Source organism: Mesoplodon bidens, assembly GCF_964165515.1.
Source record: "Mesoplodon bidens genome assembly, chromosome: 10".
Classification (NCBI taxonomy): domain Eukaryota; kingdom Metazoa; phylum Chordata; class Mammalia; order Artiodactyla; family Ziphiidae; genus Mesoplodon; species Mesoplodon bidens.
Genome location: NC_138172.1, coordinates 98567918 through 98587741, shown reverse-complemented (window position 1 = coordinate 98587741; position 19824 = coordinate 98567918). Strand labels below are relative to the sequence as shown.

The 19824-nt window shown below is 38.8% G+C and overlaps 1 protein-coding gene across 1 annotated transcript in view; it reads right to left on the bottom strand.

The window, feature by feature from the left end:
- LOC308624337 (uncharacterized protein) overlaps positions 1-19824 on the bottom strand; it is a gene marked incomplete at its 3' end in the record, with an annotated part of 268953 nt that overhangs the window by 172623 nt on the left and 76506 nt on the right. The window contains 2 exon segments of the mRNA XM_081247419.1: positions 15806-15963; positions 15966-16029. Coding sequence (XP_081103545.1) covers positions 15806-15963; positions 15966-16029 — 222 coding nt within the window.

Sequence of the window (19824 nt, the reverse complement as noted above, 5' to 3'; positions counted from 1 at the left end):
AACTCTGATCAGAAAGATCACTCTAGCTGCCTGAAAGAGGCTGCTTTTTTTGTGTGGGGTAAATATTTTCTACTTCAGTCTTTACAATTCATTTATACACAATACCTGGCATACAATACACAACTATGAGACATCCATAGAAGCAGGGAAATGTGATGCACAGATAAAAGAGAACAGTCAATGGAAACTGACCCACAGATGACTCAGATGTTAGACTTAACAAACCAATACTTTAAACAATCATTATAATTAGGATAAAGAAATAAGGAGAAAGATGGAAATAACCAGGAGAAGGAGGAAAATTTCAATGGTGAACTTTAAAAATGTTTAGGGTACTTGAAATGAAAAATTCATTGAATGGGCTTAACAGTAGAAATGGACACGGCAGAAAAAGGATAGATGACCTCTAGTAGAGGCCAGTAGGAAAGTCCCAACTGAAGCACAAAGGCAAAAAGAATGAAAAAAAGGGGAGGGGGGGAAATCCCCCAACTGATCAGAGCATGTAAGATGTGTGGGACAGTAATAAACAATCTAAACACATGTAATAGGAGTCCTAAAAGGAAAAGAGAAAGACAATGGTGCAGAAAAACATGTGAAGAGATAGTGGCTGAGAATTTTCCAAAACTGATGAAAGACATCAACCCACGAAACCAAGGAATTCAGAAAATCCCAAAAAGAAAAAGGAAAAAGAAAACCTGGGCATATCGTAGTCAAACCAATAAAATCAAAGATAAAACCTTAAAAATAAAGAGTTACCTATGATATTTAACAGAAAAGTTCATTATTGAATGTCAAAGGGTCATACTTTCCTTATCATGAAATCCAGAATTAATCTAAAAATATTATCTATCATATGGAAAATTCTATTTTCATTTTTTTGCCCAGCATTTTTGCTCTGCACTCTGATCATAAAAAGTTACTTTTATCTCTGGAACGGAACAAAATGTTACCAGAAACTTTGGTTCAGCATAAGCTCTACTTTTTGCTCCTTGGTAGGCTGTTTCTTGCCTGACATCATATTGTCACTTTATATTTATCATAAAACTTATAATTCTTCAGCATTGCATTAAAGGCCCTAATGCTACCTCACCACAATCTAACTTTCTTGTTTTATTTTCTGTTAAACATATAGTTAAATATATGTTAAAATATGTAATACATAAACATGTAAATTAAATATGGTCAAATTTATTGACAATATATCTGTCTGTCTGTCTGTCTGTCTCTCTCTCTCTCTGTCTCTCTCTCTCTCTCTCTCTCTCTCTCACACACACACACACACACACACAGAGCCTACTATTTTCTCATGACAGCCTCTTCATCAGGACATACCTCTTCCTCCCCCAAGTTTTGCTCATTATAACCAAAGAATCTCGTGTCTTCAGTTTGGACAATATCTTTTAGGGTATAATTTCTAATCTCCAGGCTTTCAAACAGAAGTACAGGCAGAGATACTGATGAGGCCCAGACATGAACTTGGAGACTTAAATGTTTTCATAACAATTACTAAGATATTCTAAGCTTTTTGAAGGTCTTAAATCTTAAAATAATAACAGTATTAACAAAAGACCTCAGTGACCTCAGAAAAGGGCGTTTTAAAAATTTTGTTGAGGAGTACAGACTATCTGATTAAAATACTGATTGTACATAGGCCACATAATTTAAGAAGCACTGTTATATTCAGTCCCTTGCTCGGTTAGAAATCTTTTCTGTACTACAGGGGATAGTTCAGTCTCTATCTGAACCCTACACTGATAGGAATGTTGGCCAATTCATAAGGTAAATCAATTTCTTGTGAACAGTTTTTTATTAGAAAGCTTCACTCCCTCCTCAGCAGTTATGGTGTCATAAGTGCTGTTCATCAAATATTTCCAGCTCTTCACCTTCCAAACATATAGTAGGATTGCATGTCCAAGCCCCCTGTAGTTGGGTGGGCCATTTGACTAGCTCTGGACAAGGACCTCTGAGTGGACAGAATATGTGTCACTTCTAGGCCAGGGCACTTATTATTGGTTCTAGATTCTCCAGAGTTTTCTTTCATTTTTCTCCTTTGCTACATTGACCAGTGACCAGTCTTTGACTTAGAATGAGAATGGGTAAAGCAGAGCCCTTAGCTGTCCTGAAGTAGACACACAGCTTGGGTGAAAAATAAGCTTCTGTTGTATTAAGCCACTGAAATACTGGGGAGTTTTGTTACCATAAAATAACCAAGATAATATTGACTGACTGCTCCTTCTTTGTACTGACTCATATCCGGCCTTAATTGTTCTATAAACATGATTATTATACCTCAATAGCTTCAGAGCCATATTCTAAGTCATTGGATATAAAGTCGAAAACCTAGTGGTTCTTTGCCAGCGTCATGATAAAACCAACTGTAGGGGAAAACGCAAATACTCACGTAATCTGCACTACAGTGGATAAACAGAACACCCAACAATGCTTCAGTTGTTTGTGGTAAGACTACAGTGACGCTGCTTGGATATTTCTTTGGTTGGAATTCCTATAAATGCATCTTAAATGCTTTTGACTTTATATATAGTTTACCTCAATCCTAATTGTTCAATCCTGCCCTGTTTAATTGCTTCTCTGATTTAAAAGGGAAGTTATATGTCCTAATGGGTTAAAAGCATGGGCTTTGGCATCAGACAAATGTAAGATCAAAACCCAATGTAACACTCCACTGAGTAACCTATCATTTTGGGATGGATCTTTGTTTCACCATTTATAAAGTGCTGGTGGTGGAGGTGGAAGGGGTGGGAAAGGAAGGACAGTGGCGATGAAGGGAAGGTGGCAATTTGGGAGAATGGGAAATGAACAAAATGGTGTCTTCTGGGACTAATATTCTGTAGGGAATAAGCATAATTAAGGAAGTAAAGAAATATACTTAATTTGCATTAGAAAATAGCAAAGTGTTCTTTTTGAGGCAAACAACTCTGGACAGATGACTGGGAATTGATGCCACAGCACAGGGTAATCTAGGTTATCCAGTGAGAGTTTAATAATACCATTATTTTCCTTTCCATTCCCTTAGCCAAGATAAATAAACAGACATATTAGCTCTAATCCCCAGTCTTTCTGCTGCGGGATGAAAGAAAGTAATTATTCTTGGAAACTTATCTTGGCCTAGGGATCAAGGACAGAGGGTGGTAACAGCTATAACTATCATAGCTTCTGAATAGAAGAAGAGAGAAAATCTTACACCTACACTGTTGGAAAACCAGTGTTCTCATGTGCAAATGTAACAGTTCCAGTTCCCTGTTTTAGAAATTAATTTTTTGAGTTCCTTAAACCTAACAGTATAACATCAACCATTAACGTGTATCAAAAGCTTACTAAATGCAAGGTACTTTTTAAATCACTTTATCCTTATGAACACAACCACCACAGTAATCCTATGAAGTTGATTCTATTATAACTCCATTTGACCAATGACACAACTGAGGCAAAGAGAGCTGACCCAAGGTCACACAGAAAATAGGTGTAGAGGGTAGAGCTGGGATCTGATTCCTGGCCACGTGCTCCAGAGCCATTCATGCCATGCTTCTGAAATGCTGGAGGTGAACATCAGACAGCCTACCTTGGATCCCTGATGAAGAAGCTCAAGACCATCCCTCTACACCCTATTTCCTGCTCCTCCTTATACAGGCTGGGGAGCTGGGCTCTTTCCCACATTTCTCTGTATTCAGCCTGTTCTCTCCTTAATTTCTCCCACTGAGTTCAGGCATCAAAAGTAGACACAGAACTTACCAGGAGACAACATCTCCAACAAAACTCCATCATCAGCATCCCGAAAAACTCCATCATCCAGCATCCTTAAAGAATGAATCTCTCTGAATATATATACACATATATGCATAAAACCGAATCACATTGCTGTACACCTAAAACTAACACAACATTGTAAATCAACTATACTTTAATAAAAAATAAAATAAATTTTTAAAAAAATGAGTCTTTCTGAGGGCTAGATTCATCAGATAGCTTACAAATTAGTAATTCTGAATAAAAATCTTCCTAAAATGAGGGCACAAGTCTATGATCTCTCAAACTTACAGTCCCTGAATTGAATTTTGTGATTTCTCAACAAACAATTTAATTATTTAAGAAACCTCTACAATCATACGATGATGTCCTCAAGGACATCATCTAGAAGTCACCCAAATTTGATTTGTGTAAGAATTACCCAAAGGAGTTTATTAAAAATGCAGATTTCTAGGCCCATACTCATCCTTTAGTCAGTAAGTCTGGGGTGAAGCTCAGGAATTTGAATTTCTACAGGCATGTCAAGGTAATGGTGATTCACGTGGTTCTTCAGACCACACTTTGAGAATCATCGTCCAATATGGATACCAAGACAAGACAGGTTTGTATGTCCTTGATCATATGTCTAATTGACTTCATAGCTTAGGGCAGCCACATTTCTATCTAAAATCAAACTGATTCATACCTGAATAATTACTGGGTAAAAAATATGGCCTTTCCACCATTTTCCATCAAACATGACTGAAATCAAGAGGAAATATATGGCATGTCATCTCATTACATCGCAATTCCATTACCTGACCTCAACCTCAATGTGTCATAACTCATCTCTTCACATGCTACTCAAATGTTCAACTAAGAATATTTCACTCTAGGGAGATGGCAAAATCTAATTGAATATTTTAATTTAGAAAATTCAGTTCTGGGATTTCTCCCCCTACACCCCCCTTTTTTTCTTTTTTTGAAGTGAAAACAAAAGTTGAATTTTCACTTTTTCCTTGTTAGGCAAAAGATAGATTTTTCCCTTCTTTGTCCCTGAGAGTTGAAGACACTGGGGAGAAATTGGGCACAGCCCATTACTTTTACAAACCCCAGTGACTGAGCCTCAATGCACAAAAAGATGGCATTTCTGAACATCTGCAGCATGATTAGATCAAAGACCAACAAATTAACCACAAATGGTTTTACAAGGAAGAGGCAAATACATCATTTGGAAAGGATAAAACTTTTGGCAATAATTGCTAATCAACACTTTCCCTTTGGGAAACCCACATTGTACCAAAGATATCTGGCAATGTATTAACGCCTGTGCAGCGTTTTACATTTTACGAAGCTCTTACATGCACAAGATAACATTTGATCTGTGTGTCAATGTAGTTAATATTAGCCCATTTTACAGGTGATTGAAAAAAAGCTTTTAAAAAGCAATGGTCTGTTCATGTTTTCCCAGCTACTAAATTATTGATTTGACTATGTCAAAAGCCATATCCAACTTCAGGACTTCCCTCTGTTCATTCATTCATTCATTCAATCATTCATTCACACACCTTTATTAAATGCCCATTTGTACTTAAGCACCATTTTTGGCACTGAAGATAAAAAAAATTAAATAAGCTCTTCTTCTTGAGCTACAATCTGGTAGTGGAGGGGATAAGCAATAAACAAATAAGACAATATCAATAGTGATAAATGCTCTAATTTATCACTAGTGATATCGAAATAATAAAAATAAATTAGAGATGTCCTAGAAAATGACCAGAGGAGGAGCTATTCTGTCAAGTAAATGTTGTCTCGGGAAGGGACACTTAACCTGGGACCAGCAGTGTCAAGGTTTGAGGAGGAACCCCACTAGGCACGAAGCCACAACTAATGCAGCCTTGTAATAAGAATGAGCTTGGTCTGTTCAAAGAACAGAAAGTGAGTCTCAAATGAAATACACAAGCAGAAAAGTCACATGAAATAAATTAGAAAGGGGGATAGAGGCCTGATCACGTAAGGCTTGGAGGCCCAGGTAAGGAATGTGGATTTTATTCTAAATATAATGGAGAGCTACTAGGAGAGCTTAAGCAGAGGCTTGACATGCTCTGATGGACAGTTTACTAGACTGACCTTTATTGGTCCTTGAGTTTAGTGATTCTTTGTTTGTTTGAACCCGAATCCTTTTCCTGCCACCACTATAAGCTTTGAGAGCCCCATCAGTTCAAAGTCATGGAGTACTGCTTGGTACACCTGTGAGGCAGATGGATAGGAAAAGATAGCCAGCCCTGTTCTTTGCAATTACCAGGCCATGTGACCTTGGAGAAATTCTTTACCCTAGTCAGCCCTTTGTGACTTCACTCGACATTCATAGGAGAATTAGTGCCTTAAAAGTCATTGTAAAGCATTTTGTATAGATGTTGAAATATTAAAACCTATTCCCTCTGAATGTGAGTGAGTTCAAATATAGAAGCAAGTTCCTCCTCTTTAGAGAATTCAAAATGATTTGATTGTTGAATTGCATGCAAAGTGAACAAGAACGACTATTTTGTAACTAGGGCATTCTTAACCCTGAATAAATCAGATGTGAACAGATGTAGAGAACAGACACAAAGGACACAGTTGGATTTATGGCATTTTGAAAGCAGTTCCGATAAAATAAAGAATGTTAATCTGCATAAAACACCAAAAGTTTTAAAAAGTTAAAACATTTTTCAACTATAAAGCAGAAAACAGTTGTCTGTTTGAAGTCTGCAATGTGAGTCTTCTGAATTTTTAGATTTATTCATTCATTTAAAAATATTTCTTAAGACAGCCACAGTTCTAGGTGCCAGAGATTCAGCAGTGAACAAAATAGACCCCAGTTTCTGCTCTCAAGAAGCTTACATTTTAGTGCTGGCAAATATGTTTGAGTGACCACCTGTCAATATCATGTAATACAGCAGCCTCATTCCCCAGTGAGGCTGGTAAAAATGATTTGATTATTGAATTGAATGCAGAGTGAACAACAACTACTCATTTGTAACTAGGGCGCTCAACTCTGAGTAAATCAGATGTGAACAGATGTAGAAAACCGACACAAAGGACAGAAGAAGAGACAGAAAGAGCAAGGGATTTGGCTTTAGAAATGGAAATAAACCTGGTAAAAATACAAAGAAAAATTACAGGAATCGATGAGTAGTTTTCAGATTTGAAAAACCGACATATCAGTTCTTGCCGTTTTCTGTAGGGTAGTTTGTGAACCTTGGTGTTTGGACTGTGGGCTCCAATCTCTGCTTCAAACTTCTGGTCAAGTTCTCATCTCTAAAACCTCAGTTTCTCTAATCTGCAAAATGGGATTAACAATAGATTGCTCTGTGTGAAATTTGCACTGATCGTGTGTATTAAACACATAGTGATGAAACTGGTACAGTTCAGGCACTCAATACACATTATTTTTCCTCTCTGCCAGAGACTATGAGACAATGATAGCATGACTTTTTGCACTGATGGCCCTGAAACCCCTCACATCACTCAGTAACGAGAAGCAGAGGCAAAAGAGCATCCAATAAATTTAATGGAAACTGGGTTTTCTTAGAGGGAGAAATCAAGAATGGATTAACTGATACTTCTTGAAGGCATGTTTTGGAGGGCTGGAGAAATCTAACAGAGAGGGAAAAGAAGAGAACATGCTACATGGAGAATTATTATTATAATGAAAAGCTAATTATAGCCACCAGTTATTTCCTACATGCAACCCGCTACACTAAGCAATCTATATATCACATTATTTAATACTCACAAAGTCTCTATGAATAAGGTAACAGATTCCCATTTTACAAATGAAGGAACTGAGGCGAGGGAGAATAGGTAATTTTCCTAAAGTGATGAATGTTAAGTAAGTAGCAGAACCAGACCACTGTTAAAAGCAGCATGCCCAGTGACCACTCAGGAGAAGCCTTTTACACTCAGGACTCCCACAAGTCTGGGGGAATCCTTGACCAGCAGAAGTGACCATTTCAAGAACTGACAAAAAGGGCTTCCTCCACTGATATAATGGCAAACTTTTTAAAGCCGCATGATATAATATACTCCAGGGCTATTCATTATGAATGGTAATAATCAATAATCAATAAAAGCAATCATGCTCAAGCTCTAGTTTTCCTAAGACCACTCCTTCCAAGGAATCATTAAAATCATTTCAATTCTTCGATATTAAATGTCACACAGAAAATAACGTCTTGCAAAATGTTGGGTTCATCATATTTTAAGAATTAATACTTTAGGTCATTTTAATCCGTTTCTGATATATGCAGTTTTCAGAAAGCACTTCAGGGAAGAACACTGGGGCCGTGACTAATAATGACAAGAATATGAACTATATTCTTCATATACATATTGGAATCAGAACATTACTGAAGTACTTTACCATCTTAAGTATTTAGGAAGCTTTAAATAAAAAATAAATTTGCCTATTTCACTGAAATTGAGCATCCTTTTTTTCAGGCATAAAACTTCAAACTTATTAATTTCATGGCTATATTTTAAAATGGGTGCCAGTACCAGCTAGATGACTGCATGATAAGTGTCTTAAAAGTTCAAGAAAAGGCACTAAATTTTTCACAGTATTTGTGTTTCATTCTCAGTGTAATAAAAATATGCCACCCCTTTAATAATGAATAATAGATTCTCAGTTTGATTTACCTGCATGGATTAAATGTCATGTTTGAAAAGTTGCTATTTTATTCATATTGGATTTCCCTCCAGTAAAACAAAAATGGTGCCCATCTACTACTATAATAATGATACCTTGCCACACCGATGTATACATAGTAACTGGTTGATATACTTCTTAAAATTCTATAGAACCATGAAAGAGTCCGATAACACAGTGAGTTTAAGTCAGGTTTTCTCTGGAGCTCCTGAGGTGCCTATATGTGCCATACAATTAGCCAAAATCCACTACAACCCACTACAATAGGGGAGCCTTATTTCTTCTTTTCTTTTTTTTCTTTTTGGCTGTGCTGTGCAGCATGTGGGATCTTGGTTCCCCAACCAGGGATCGAACCTGCGTCCCCTGCACTGGAAGCACGGAGTCTTAACCACTGGATTGCCAGGGAAGTCCCTAGACCTTATTTCAATGATGCCAAATTTACATATTGAATTCTAAAAGATTGAAGCAAATTGTTGCTTCTTCTTTCCCACTGAATAAAAGGACAATTCATTGTCACCAGTTCTTCATGAGCCCCTCTATTACTTTTTCAGGACCACCATAGCAAAGTACCACTGACTGGATGGCTTTAACAATAAGAATTTATTTTCTCACAGTTCAAGAACTGGACATCCAAGATCAAGGTGTCAGCAGGATTGGTTTCTTCTGAGGCCTCTCTCCTTGGTTTGTCTCCCTGTGTCCCCACATGGTCTTCCCTCTGTGTGTGTCTGTGTCAATCTCCTCTTCTTTAAGGACACCAGTCAGATTAGATTAGGGCCCACCCCAATGTCCTTGTTTTAACTTACTCACCTCTTTAAAGACCCTGTCTCCAAACTTAGTCACATTCTGAGGTACTGGGATTTAGGGCCTCAGCCTGTGAATTTGGGGGGAACACAGTTCAGTCCATAACAGCCCCCCTATTTATCCACTTCCATCTCCCACATCTTCTTTTTCACATACACGCAGCATAACTAAAGGGCAAGACATTGCACACAGGACTCAAATGCCTTTTGGGTGAACCAACTCTGAATTTAGACACAAAATGATTCTTTTTCCTTAAGCACACAAGGTTGTATTTGCAGAAGCTACCCAAGCAATTTAAGAAGAGAGCCCTGACTTTATTTCTCCAACCCTCGATGTAGTTCTTGGTCACAGAAGGGGCTAAATAAGTTCTTCAGTTATCTATTGCTGCATAACAAACTACTCCAAAATTCAGTGACTTGAAACAACATTTTTCTATATCTCCCCATCATGTAGATCAGAAAATCAGAGATGACTCAGCAGAGTAGCTTATCTACTCCATAGGGCATCGGCTGGGGCCACTTGGTGCCACTCTTCTATTACCTGTATTTTTTTCCTATGTTTGAAGTGATTATTTATTTATGTATCAACTCCACTTCTCCTTTGCATAGTTAGACAGCTATGACTAATAAAATGAAGGTAAGTGTGAACTCAGTTAACGTGGTTCTAGAACAGCAGCACATGCTTGTTGAGAACTAGACTTTTACATGTAGCTTTTTTAATTCTCTGATTTTCTTAACAAAGAGCTTAAGTTGTCTTCTGTAATCAGAAAGGCTGATATAGCTATTTTTCACTTGAAAATATCAAAAATCATCTGGAGAAATTTCTTCTGGATCTTTAAAATAATCAAGTTGGCAGTTAACATACCATCAACCGATGCATTTGGGGAGGTCCCTATGCATGCCTACGTACTCTGGAAATTTCTAGAAGGCACACCAGAGGGCTGTCATCTACCTTTTCACTAGAGAGTGAGCTTAGTCGAGTTTGCTCATGCCTCATGGAAGTGAGTTTATGGGCTCACTTCTCTCTTTTGAATATTTTACCTAAAATATTATTTTTATAGGTTAAAGAGGGGAGATGAGACTAAATAAACATGAAGTTGTAAAACAACAAAATAATGATATTTATTTCCTCATTCATTACCAGTGACAGGCTCCCCACATATAATTAATGCTAAAATAATATCGGGCTTCCCTGGTGGCGCAGTGGTTGAGAGTCCGTCTGCTGATGCAAGGGACACGGGTTCGTGCCCTCGGTCCGGGAGGATCCCACATGCCGTGGAGCGGCTGGGCCCGTGAGCCATGGCCACTGAGCCTGCGTGTCCGGAGCCTGTGCTCCACAGTGGGAGAGGCCACAACAGTGAGAGGCCCGCATACCGCAAAAAAAAAAAGAAAAAAGAAAAAAAAGAAAAGTATATATATATCATTTTATCTGAATGATGTGTTTCTTCTCAATCAGATTTATTTCTATTTTAGAAACTACTGGTACCACGATTTGGTTCTTAAGATTATCTCCACATTTCCTTGTAGTACTTATTGTTGGTAAACTGAACTTACATTAAACCTGTTGCACCTCTATAACTAGAGTTTCACATTTCATTTTCTTTTCCCTTTTAGAAGTAGTTATTGAATACCTACTATGTACAAGTACTGTATGCTCCAGAAGACACACCAATAAATACAGTATGGCCTCTGCTCTCAAACACCTGAAATCTTGTTGGAGCTAATTAATGTGCATAGACAATATAAAAAATGACTGAGTTTGGAAGCCAAAGGATAAGCAGGAGTTAACATTGGGGACAAATATCCAATGGCACACCAGAACTTGGAGGATATTTGGAACTTGGGTACAGCTCAAGATAAAAGGGTGGTTGGGGGACTTCCCTGGTGGCACAGTGGTTAGGAGTCCGCCTGCCAATGCAGGGGACACGGGTTCGAGCCCTGGTTGGGAAAGATCCCACAGGCTGTGGAGCAACTAAGCCCGTGCGCCACAACTACTGAGCCTGTGCTCTAGAGCCCACGAGCCACAACTACTGAAGCCCACGTGCCACAACTACTGAAGCCCGTGGGCCTAGAGTCTGTGCTCTGCAACAAGAGAAGCCCCCGCTCGCCACAACTAGAGAAAGCCTGCCCGCAGCAACGAAGACCCAACGCAGCCAAAAATCAATTCATTTATTAGTTTAAAAAAATTGTGGTTGGGTGGATGGGTCCATGGAGGGAGGCTGGCTCTGTTAGATGAGCATGAAGCTGTGGAAGGAGGCTGAGGCCACATTACCAGCATCTTTGCATCCATGGAATAAAGCTTAATTTACCCTAAGAGCAATGGGGAGTCAACAAATGGGTTTCTTTTTTTTTTATTTATTTTTTATTTATTTTTTATTTTTTTGCTTTATAACAAATTTAATCAGTTATACATATACATATGTTCCCATATCCCCTCCCTTTTGCGTCTCCCTCCCACCCTCCCTCCCTATCCCACCTGGATTTCTTTTTTAGATTTTTTTTGTGTGTGTAATGTGGACCAATTTTAAAGTCTTTTTTTTTTTTTTTTTTTTTTTTGCGGTATGTGGGTCTCTCACTGTTGTGGCCTCTCCCGTTGTGGAGCACAGGCTCCGGATGTGCAGGCTCAGCGGCCATGGCTCACGGGCCCAGCTGCTCCGCGGCATGTGGGATCTTCCCAGACCAGGGCACGAACCCGTGTCCCCTGCATCGGCAGGCGGTCTCTCAAACACTGCGCCACCAGGGAAGCCCCCTTAAAGTCTTTATTGAATTTGTTATAATATTGCTTCTGTTTTATGTTTTGGTTTGTTGGCCGCCAGGCATGTGGGATCTTAGCTCCCCAATCAGAGATTGAACCTGCATCCCCTGCATTGGAAGGAGAAGTCAACCACTGGACCGCCAGGGAAGTCCTGTCAACAAATGGTTTTAAAAGGGAAGCGATGAAGTGATGTGATGGAAAGACTGTTTTAGTTAATGATGATCACGGGGACATTGGTGATCCCCTGGGGTTAGTGGAAAACCCCTTATGGATTTAGGAAGCAAGAGTTGAGTATACAGAGTCATGAGGCAAGGGTTTCATTCCCAACATTGTCCTAATAAGTTATATGATTTGGGGTAACTTGCATTATTTCTCCAAAATTCAGTTTCTCACCCGTGAAATAGAAATAATGTCTTTGTCATTTATTTATTTTGAGGTTAAATGTCATAATGTTAATGAAGGCAGTAAACTCTACTTTGTTCTAAGAATACTGGTTTTAGAAAGAACTCCAAAGGAGTTGTTATTACCTCATTTTACATGAGGGGACTGAAGCTGAAATTAGTCAGTTCATCGTATTTGAACATCTCCATCTTACAATACGGGAAAATGGACGTTAAAGTGTGGAAATATTTGGGACAAAATCCAAATGATAGTATCAGCAGTAGGACCTTGGATGTTTGGGGGGCTATTGCCTTGGGCTTACCAATCAGTATATCTGCTGCCTCACTTAGAGGCTGATCAAACCCTATAAGCAAACTTTTCACCTTAACCTTCAATTGTTTGCCTCCTGGTCCAGCTTGATACCAAAGAGAAGCCACCTTTGATGCTATAACATTGCACCCTCATTCCAAGCTCCATTAACAATGTAACCTTACAGACATATAATGCAGACATTTCCTCAGCAGACTCAGTGCTTCTCCTGTAATGAAGACTTGCCCTCTCATTTGGCCAATACCTTCTCTGTCCCTCCTGTCTGTGTAGGAATAGCTGACCAGCTCTCCTCGGTTAACATTGGTAAGATGTCCTGCACTGTCAAACAACCGTATGAAGCCAACTTCTCCTGTTCATGAAGAAATGACCCTGTCTTAGGCTTGTATATGAAAAGAGGTGATGTAAATGTCTTAGATGCCCCTATATCAGTTACATACACAAGCACATGTGTGTGTTTTTGTGTGTGTATTCCTACTATTGAAAAATGACATTTCTTTAAACCTTGCTGTTATACCTGTCAGTCTCCCACAGACTGCTAGCAGAGTGACTGGCAGGCAGAATTGTGTGGTTAGTGGAAAATTTTGCTAGAACCCAGTGGAATGAACAGAACTTTGAGCAACAGCATTTTTATTCTGAAATCAAACAGCCTCAGATGACTTCTCTTTCCTGTCAAGTTCTAGAGTGCTTTTCTTGTTTTTGTTTTTGTCCTGAATTTTTGTACACTGAATGTGAAACACCCTAGTAGATGTCTCTGGGGATCCAGGATTTTGCTAGGTGATACCAAGGGATGGATATAATTCAGTGATATTTTGTTTTTTTTTTTTTTTTTTTTTTAATTCAGTGATATTTTGTCAGGATGTTAAAGAATAAATTTTCCTTGGCTGTGGCAGGAAGTAATTATTTTGGTTTGTTTGCTTCTGACACAAGGAAAGAAAATTAGGGGTTGTTATTTCAGCTATTCCAAGATACTTTCTGTTCTGTTTGGCGGGAAGGGGAAAATGCGTTTCAGTGTTCAAGGAACAACCGGCCTCTGCTTTCCCCTACGGACTTGATGCGCTTTTCAAAACTGTGAACATTTTTTGGCAACATCCGTCTCTTAGTGGTTTTGCTCCCTGTCCCTGAAGACATTCTTTTTTTTTTAATTTTTATTTTATTTTATTTTACTTTGCGGTACGCGGGCCTCTCACTGCTGTGGCCTCTCCCGTTGCGGAGCACAGGCTCCAGACGCACAGGCTCAGCGGCCATGGCTCACGGGCCCAGCCGCTCCGCGGCATGTGGGATCTTCCCGGACCGGGGCACGAACCCGTGTCCCCTGCATCGGCAGGCGGACTCTCAACCACTGCGTCACCAGGGAAGCCCCTGAAGACATTCTTGATGCACCTCTTCATCCTCTAATCCCTCCTGACCTTTAACCTGTAGCACTCTCTGTTAGTATTATTCATCAGCATGCATGGAATATGCTCAAAGCAAACATAGCAATACATGTGGCTTCTGCACTCAGAGTTCACACCTCTATGGGGGGAGCTGGGGATGGGCATCTAAACCAATAATAGCAATAAAAAGAACATTTTATAGTGCTTTTCAATGTAAAACAGCTATTTATGCAGATGGCTCTAGATAGCAAGCTCTTCGAATGGTATATTTGGTAGCCTAGCTCCAAGATTTAAAATGGTAGGTACTTAATTAAAATGTACCAAAAGAATGTAGTTGCCCATTAAGTACAGATTAGACCTTTTTAAAAATTATTAACTAAAATCTTAGCTAGCACCACATTCCTGAAATTCCTCTGATATAAGTAGTGAAAACCAAGATCTCATGTCAGGGGCTGAATTACATCTGCTGCCCTCGTGTCACTTGTCCTCAAAGTCTGGTTCTATGGGGACAGTGGGCTCCCCCAGAGGGTAAGTCCTCTCCATACCCACACTTGACTAACGCCTCTCACATGTATCTCACACATCTTAACAAGGCTTTGGGGATCATTTGTTAGAGAAGAAATTGTTAACCACCATTGTTCTCAAGCAAAGGTTAATTCAAAAGCTGTTCAAGATATAAGCATTCATCATATATGTTAAAATGAAAGTCCCCTTGTAAGCATTTATGGGCTTCCCCATCAAAGAGACAGAATAATTATAACAATAATAACCACAGAAGCTTCTGAATTCTTACTATGTATTGACAGTGTGTATTTCCACAATCGTCTCAGTCATTTTTTGTAATGCTTCTGATAGGCAGATATTTTTATTCCCATTTCACAGATGAACCAACTGAGGCTTGGTTCCTCAGTGAGTCTTGTCAGCTCAGGAGCCTGTGTTACCTACACTGATTCTTACAATGTTTGTCTTATTCCTTCAAATTAATAGTGTAAAAAGCAATTCTATATTTTCAAACAGTCCATTCTCATGCCTGGCATCCAGCGCACCAGCACACAGTAAGGGTTCTGGGACTAACCCAGCCCCTTCCTTTCTTCTCCTTGGGCTGGAGTTCCCTGTCTTTGTCAGTCCGGTGCTGATGCCCCAGAGAAAGCTAAGCTTATCCTCTCTCCTTCCAAAGGTGACTTGAAGATCTTGGACCCCCGCTTCTCATCCCTGCATTCAGGAACACTCTCTAATCTTACCTCCCCCTTTCTCTCTCGCCCAGCACTGTCTCCTCCAGATTCTCTTTGCTTGGTAAACACATTCCCCTATATCCATAATCTATTTTCTGAACAACCTCCAACAGTTCTTCTTAGCTAAATCGGGGTTCTCACCTAAAATCAGTGTCTCTGGCTGCCTACAAATGTATATACATACCACACATAAAATACACACGTTAGTGACCTCTTGTCATGTAAATCCTGAAAAGGTGAAGAATTATACCAAGGATCCACAGTAATGATCTTGATAAAGAAGGATGGCATTCCATTTTACACAGGACTAAGGGTGTCCACGTACCGGCCACAGCACAGTGCTTGGCTTATACTGAGGGCTTGTTGGGTATTTGCTGAATGAATGAATGAAATCCTTTCTGTTTACTACACAAAGCTGAGTACCTAAAACCATCTCTAGAGGTGAAAAGCTGGAAAGATGGGAGCAGATAGTGGTACGTGTGCAAAAAAGACCAGCTTACCACATAAAGGCTTTCGTGCAAATACAGCCCCACATCATAAAAATTTCCATCATGCCTCACTGGGTGTGTTCTGGTCTTCAGCTGCTCCGTCGGGCACCACGGCAAGACGCGGCCACCTGGTCGACCCAGCAGGGACACTTTGAGGAAGTAGGAGCCTTAGGAGCCTTGTTCTTGAGACCCCTTATGCACTTCATCTGTATTTGAAGAGGCTGAGGTGACCGACTCTGCTCAACCCAAAGAAAAGACAGGTTTCTTGAATTTCTTGAATGATGCAGGAACTGGGGCAAACCACACAATTAGCCACAGTGCGCTTCTCAGGGAGGGAAAAATAGACGATTATTTTTACTCAACCTGTAATTGTCAGGTATTAGCCGTGATAACAGAGGAGGACACACGACATGTAATTAGGGGTCAAAAGGCAAAGCCTACCGATTATGCGAGGGAAAGTTGAGCCAGTTTTTAAGTGTGGTATGTTAATGATCTGTGACATCAGAAACCATTCATCTATTATAATAAGGTAGAATGAACAGGAAACCAACACTTCTAAAAACCACACAGTGGGCCTCTTAAGATACTTGGGATGGGTGAACATGGGCAGTAAGCTTGAAAAGTGACAGCCCTTACCTCTCATACTAATCACAGACCATAGACCATAGTGATGTGCAAAACAGGTCAGACTAACAGCTCACCTAATCAAATACTTGTATTTAATTTGAACATGAGGTCACCTTGCCCCACAGGCTTCAAGTGAGATTCAAAAAAGAAAGAAAGAAGAGCATTTCTATGTGCTTTAACCTAAAACTTGGCATAAATTGCATGTAACTCAAGTATATGATTGAAGACTATTTTACAGGACATTTGAATTTCTTTGCTTACCTTCGGCTGGGACAAATAGGCCATTCATTTTTGGAAAATGCTGAAAAGTAGGTACAAATTGATAAGGTTTTTAGTGGACTATTGTTTCAGAATACACAAAAATTAAACTGGGATTATTAATAACTCAAATGTCAGAAAGTCATGTTTTCCACCCTAATAGTCTTCAGAATAATTTGACCTTGGAAAATTCTCTATTACATCATGCTTTAAGCAAAATAAATGTCATTTTTGGAATCAGGTTACTCTCCTAACTACCTGTGTTGGTAGCACGACCCGTTAATCTGCAGTTAACAGTAAGCTCTTTTTAATCCTGCCTAGACTTTACTTTGTGAGAGATAATATATATTTCCATATAGACAGTATGCTTCTGGAATCAAATCACAGTTAAACCAACAGTGAGAGGTGCTAAACTTCTTTTGTTTTTTCATACAACTCAGACTTAAACACTAATCAGAATAACAATTATTTTTTGGTTTAATTAGAAAATCTTAATTAACAATAGAGACTTAACCTTAGTATTTTGATTTCCAAAAATATTTTAAAAATTAACACCATGTGAATAAACAAGACAATCTCTTTAAACCTCAAGGCAGGATTACTGATGCAGGCAGACTGAGTTATTAAACACATTCTAAATTAAATGCCTCTATGAATTTTATACTGAGATATATTGTGATCGTTTTGCATGCCAAATGTGACATTTTGTATTTTAGATTCATCTTCTGCAGTAATTTTGGAAATGTCATACAAACAAAGGTTTTGTCATTTACCAATGGAATTACTATACATGGCCCCTCAGCCATCTCTTTGCTGGCTCTTGTCGTTGTTTCCAGTCAGCAAGCCATAAAAAATCTTTATCTCTGTGAAACACAGCAATTTGGAAGATAATCGAATGGTGACGGGGGGGCAGAAAGGCCAGTCTGAGGAATTATACCACCATCTCTCCTGCATTTACAACCTTCCTCAGAGCAAGTGTCAGCCGAGTAGGGAAAGGAGATGGAAGATTCATCAAATCTCAAGCCTTGTCTCGTTTGCATGGTTTCAAGTCTGCCCCATTGTCTAGTGAGAACCCAGCCTGGTACCATGAACACCATTTTGAGGAATTCCAGTGGCTTCACGATGGAGCGTTTTAGCTGTTCTATTTTAGCCTAGAATTCTCAAAATTAGTTACTAAGACCTGCTAGAACTCTGTTTCTCTAAAGGGTCCTATGGGAAGAAAAGCACAACAGGAAAGTGAGTCGATGAAATTGATCTTAGACTTAACTTATTACATCAGAGGAAAAAAGTCTCAAGAGCCTCACCTTCCAGCACGGCCAAGGCCATGCTGCTCCCCTTGATTGGTGGGTTACTTCTGTGAGGATACCAAGTTTGGCTATGATGCCTTCTTTACAAACATTTAGGTCTGCAATTACTGGTTGACTTGGAGCTCTGCAGCAGGTATAGGAAGAAGGGAGATATAAGGAAGAGAAATTGACAATGCGGGATAATAAAAAGGTTTGCCTTTGGTACCACTGCACAATCTGATGTTTCCCTTAAACGTTTTCTCAGAATAACTGGGAGTTAGAGAAAAACATCACAGATGCTGCAGTGGATTCAAGTCGGGAGGTGAGTAGTGTTTGAAATGAGACTCTATAAAGTATGACTCACTATATGAGCTACTGATCTCCCAACAATTAAAATATGGTTTGTTCCAGAAATCACCAGAAGATCAAATATTTGATAAAATATGTTACCACTTCATTTTCTACCACTGCCCTTTCAATCTTATAAATTGTTGGAGAAACTATGGGGAAAATTATTTAAATAGATGAATAGCTGATATGACATAACCATTTTCTTTTTTTTTAATGCAATGTCCAGAGATCAAGATCTATTTCTACCCTCAGAAAGTTCCCCAGGCTTTTTCCTCCTATTAACATTTACTAACTTGATCTGAGGTTCTTCTTTATCGACTCTTTTTTCTTTCTTCTCTTTTTTTTTCTTTTAGCTTCACAAGTCTTAACAGCCAGCATTCCCCCACTTTTCCAAATTCATTTGAATTAAGAAGGATCTTGTATTTCACTTCTCCTGACTTAAGCTTAGTTCCAGAAGCAGGGCCATCTGTGACAATGACAGTCCCCCCACCAGAGAAATGGCCTTTTTGGATCTCACAGCTGATTTAGTTTCCTAGGATAGAAATGATTCTCCTTAATTTAGTTAGAGCTACATTGACACAAGAGTTCATTAGGACACACATTTGCTGGCAATTCAATCTCAAATTAAATACACTTTGTTGTAAATTTTATTACTTTTAAACTACTGTATCTATTGTCTGTAATGGCCCTATTATACTGTTATGAAGGTCAACCGATTTTATTAGTAAACCTCAAACATGTTATGTAAACCACATTGAGATGTTTTCCTCAGTTTCTTTCTTTGTTCCCTTGTCAAGAAATGTAAGGCACTCATGAAATATCCTAAAAACTTAATCTAAATAATTAGATGCTGAATTCATGATAATCATCCTAAGAGGGGGAAAAAAAAAAACAGCCTTCTCATTTGTAATCCAGTTCTTTGTAATTAGAGGTTTACTAAAAATACCTTCCCCAGTTAAAAAGGAATGCAATGCACATCAAAAGGTTAATACACAGCTTCAACATGATACCAGGTACCTAGAGATAAGTTTAGTGATTTGCGTCCCCTTGGAGCCATCATACTCTAGACCAGGAGCCAAACTAGACATCAACTCACTTTTGAATTAGGACTTGTGGCATAGTATTCTTTTTTCTCCTTGTATATGGCACTTATTAATTTTGTAATTATATTAATATATGTGTATGTTTGTGCACTATATAAAATCTAATTTTATAAAAATCCCCCACCAAAGTCACCCATTAGTCCACATCCCAGAGATAAACGGTGGTAAAATACTGAGGTCTATTCTTCACAGCTGGGTAGCTAGACACATTTTTTTTCCCTTACAAAATAAGGCTGATGCTGTAAATATTTTGTAACCTGTATTTTCCACTTTGTGTATTATACATATTTTCCATGAGATTACTCTTTTTCTAAGTACAAATTTTTAACAATGTCTTAGTATTTAATTTTGTGTCTACCATAATTTATTGAAATAATCCCTTGTTGTTGGATATTTAGGTTAGTTC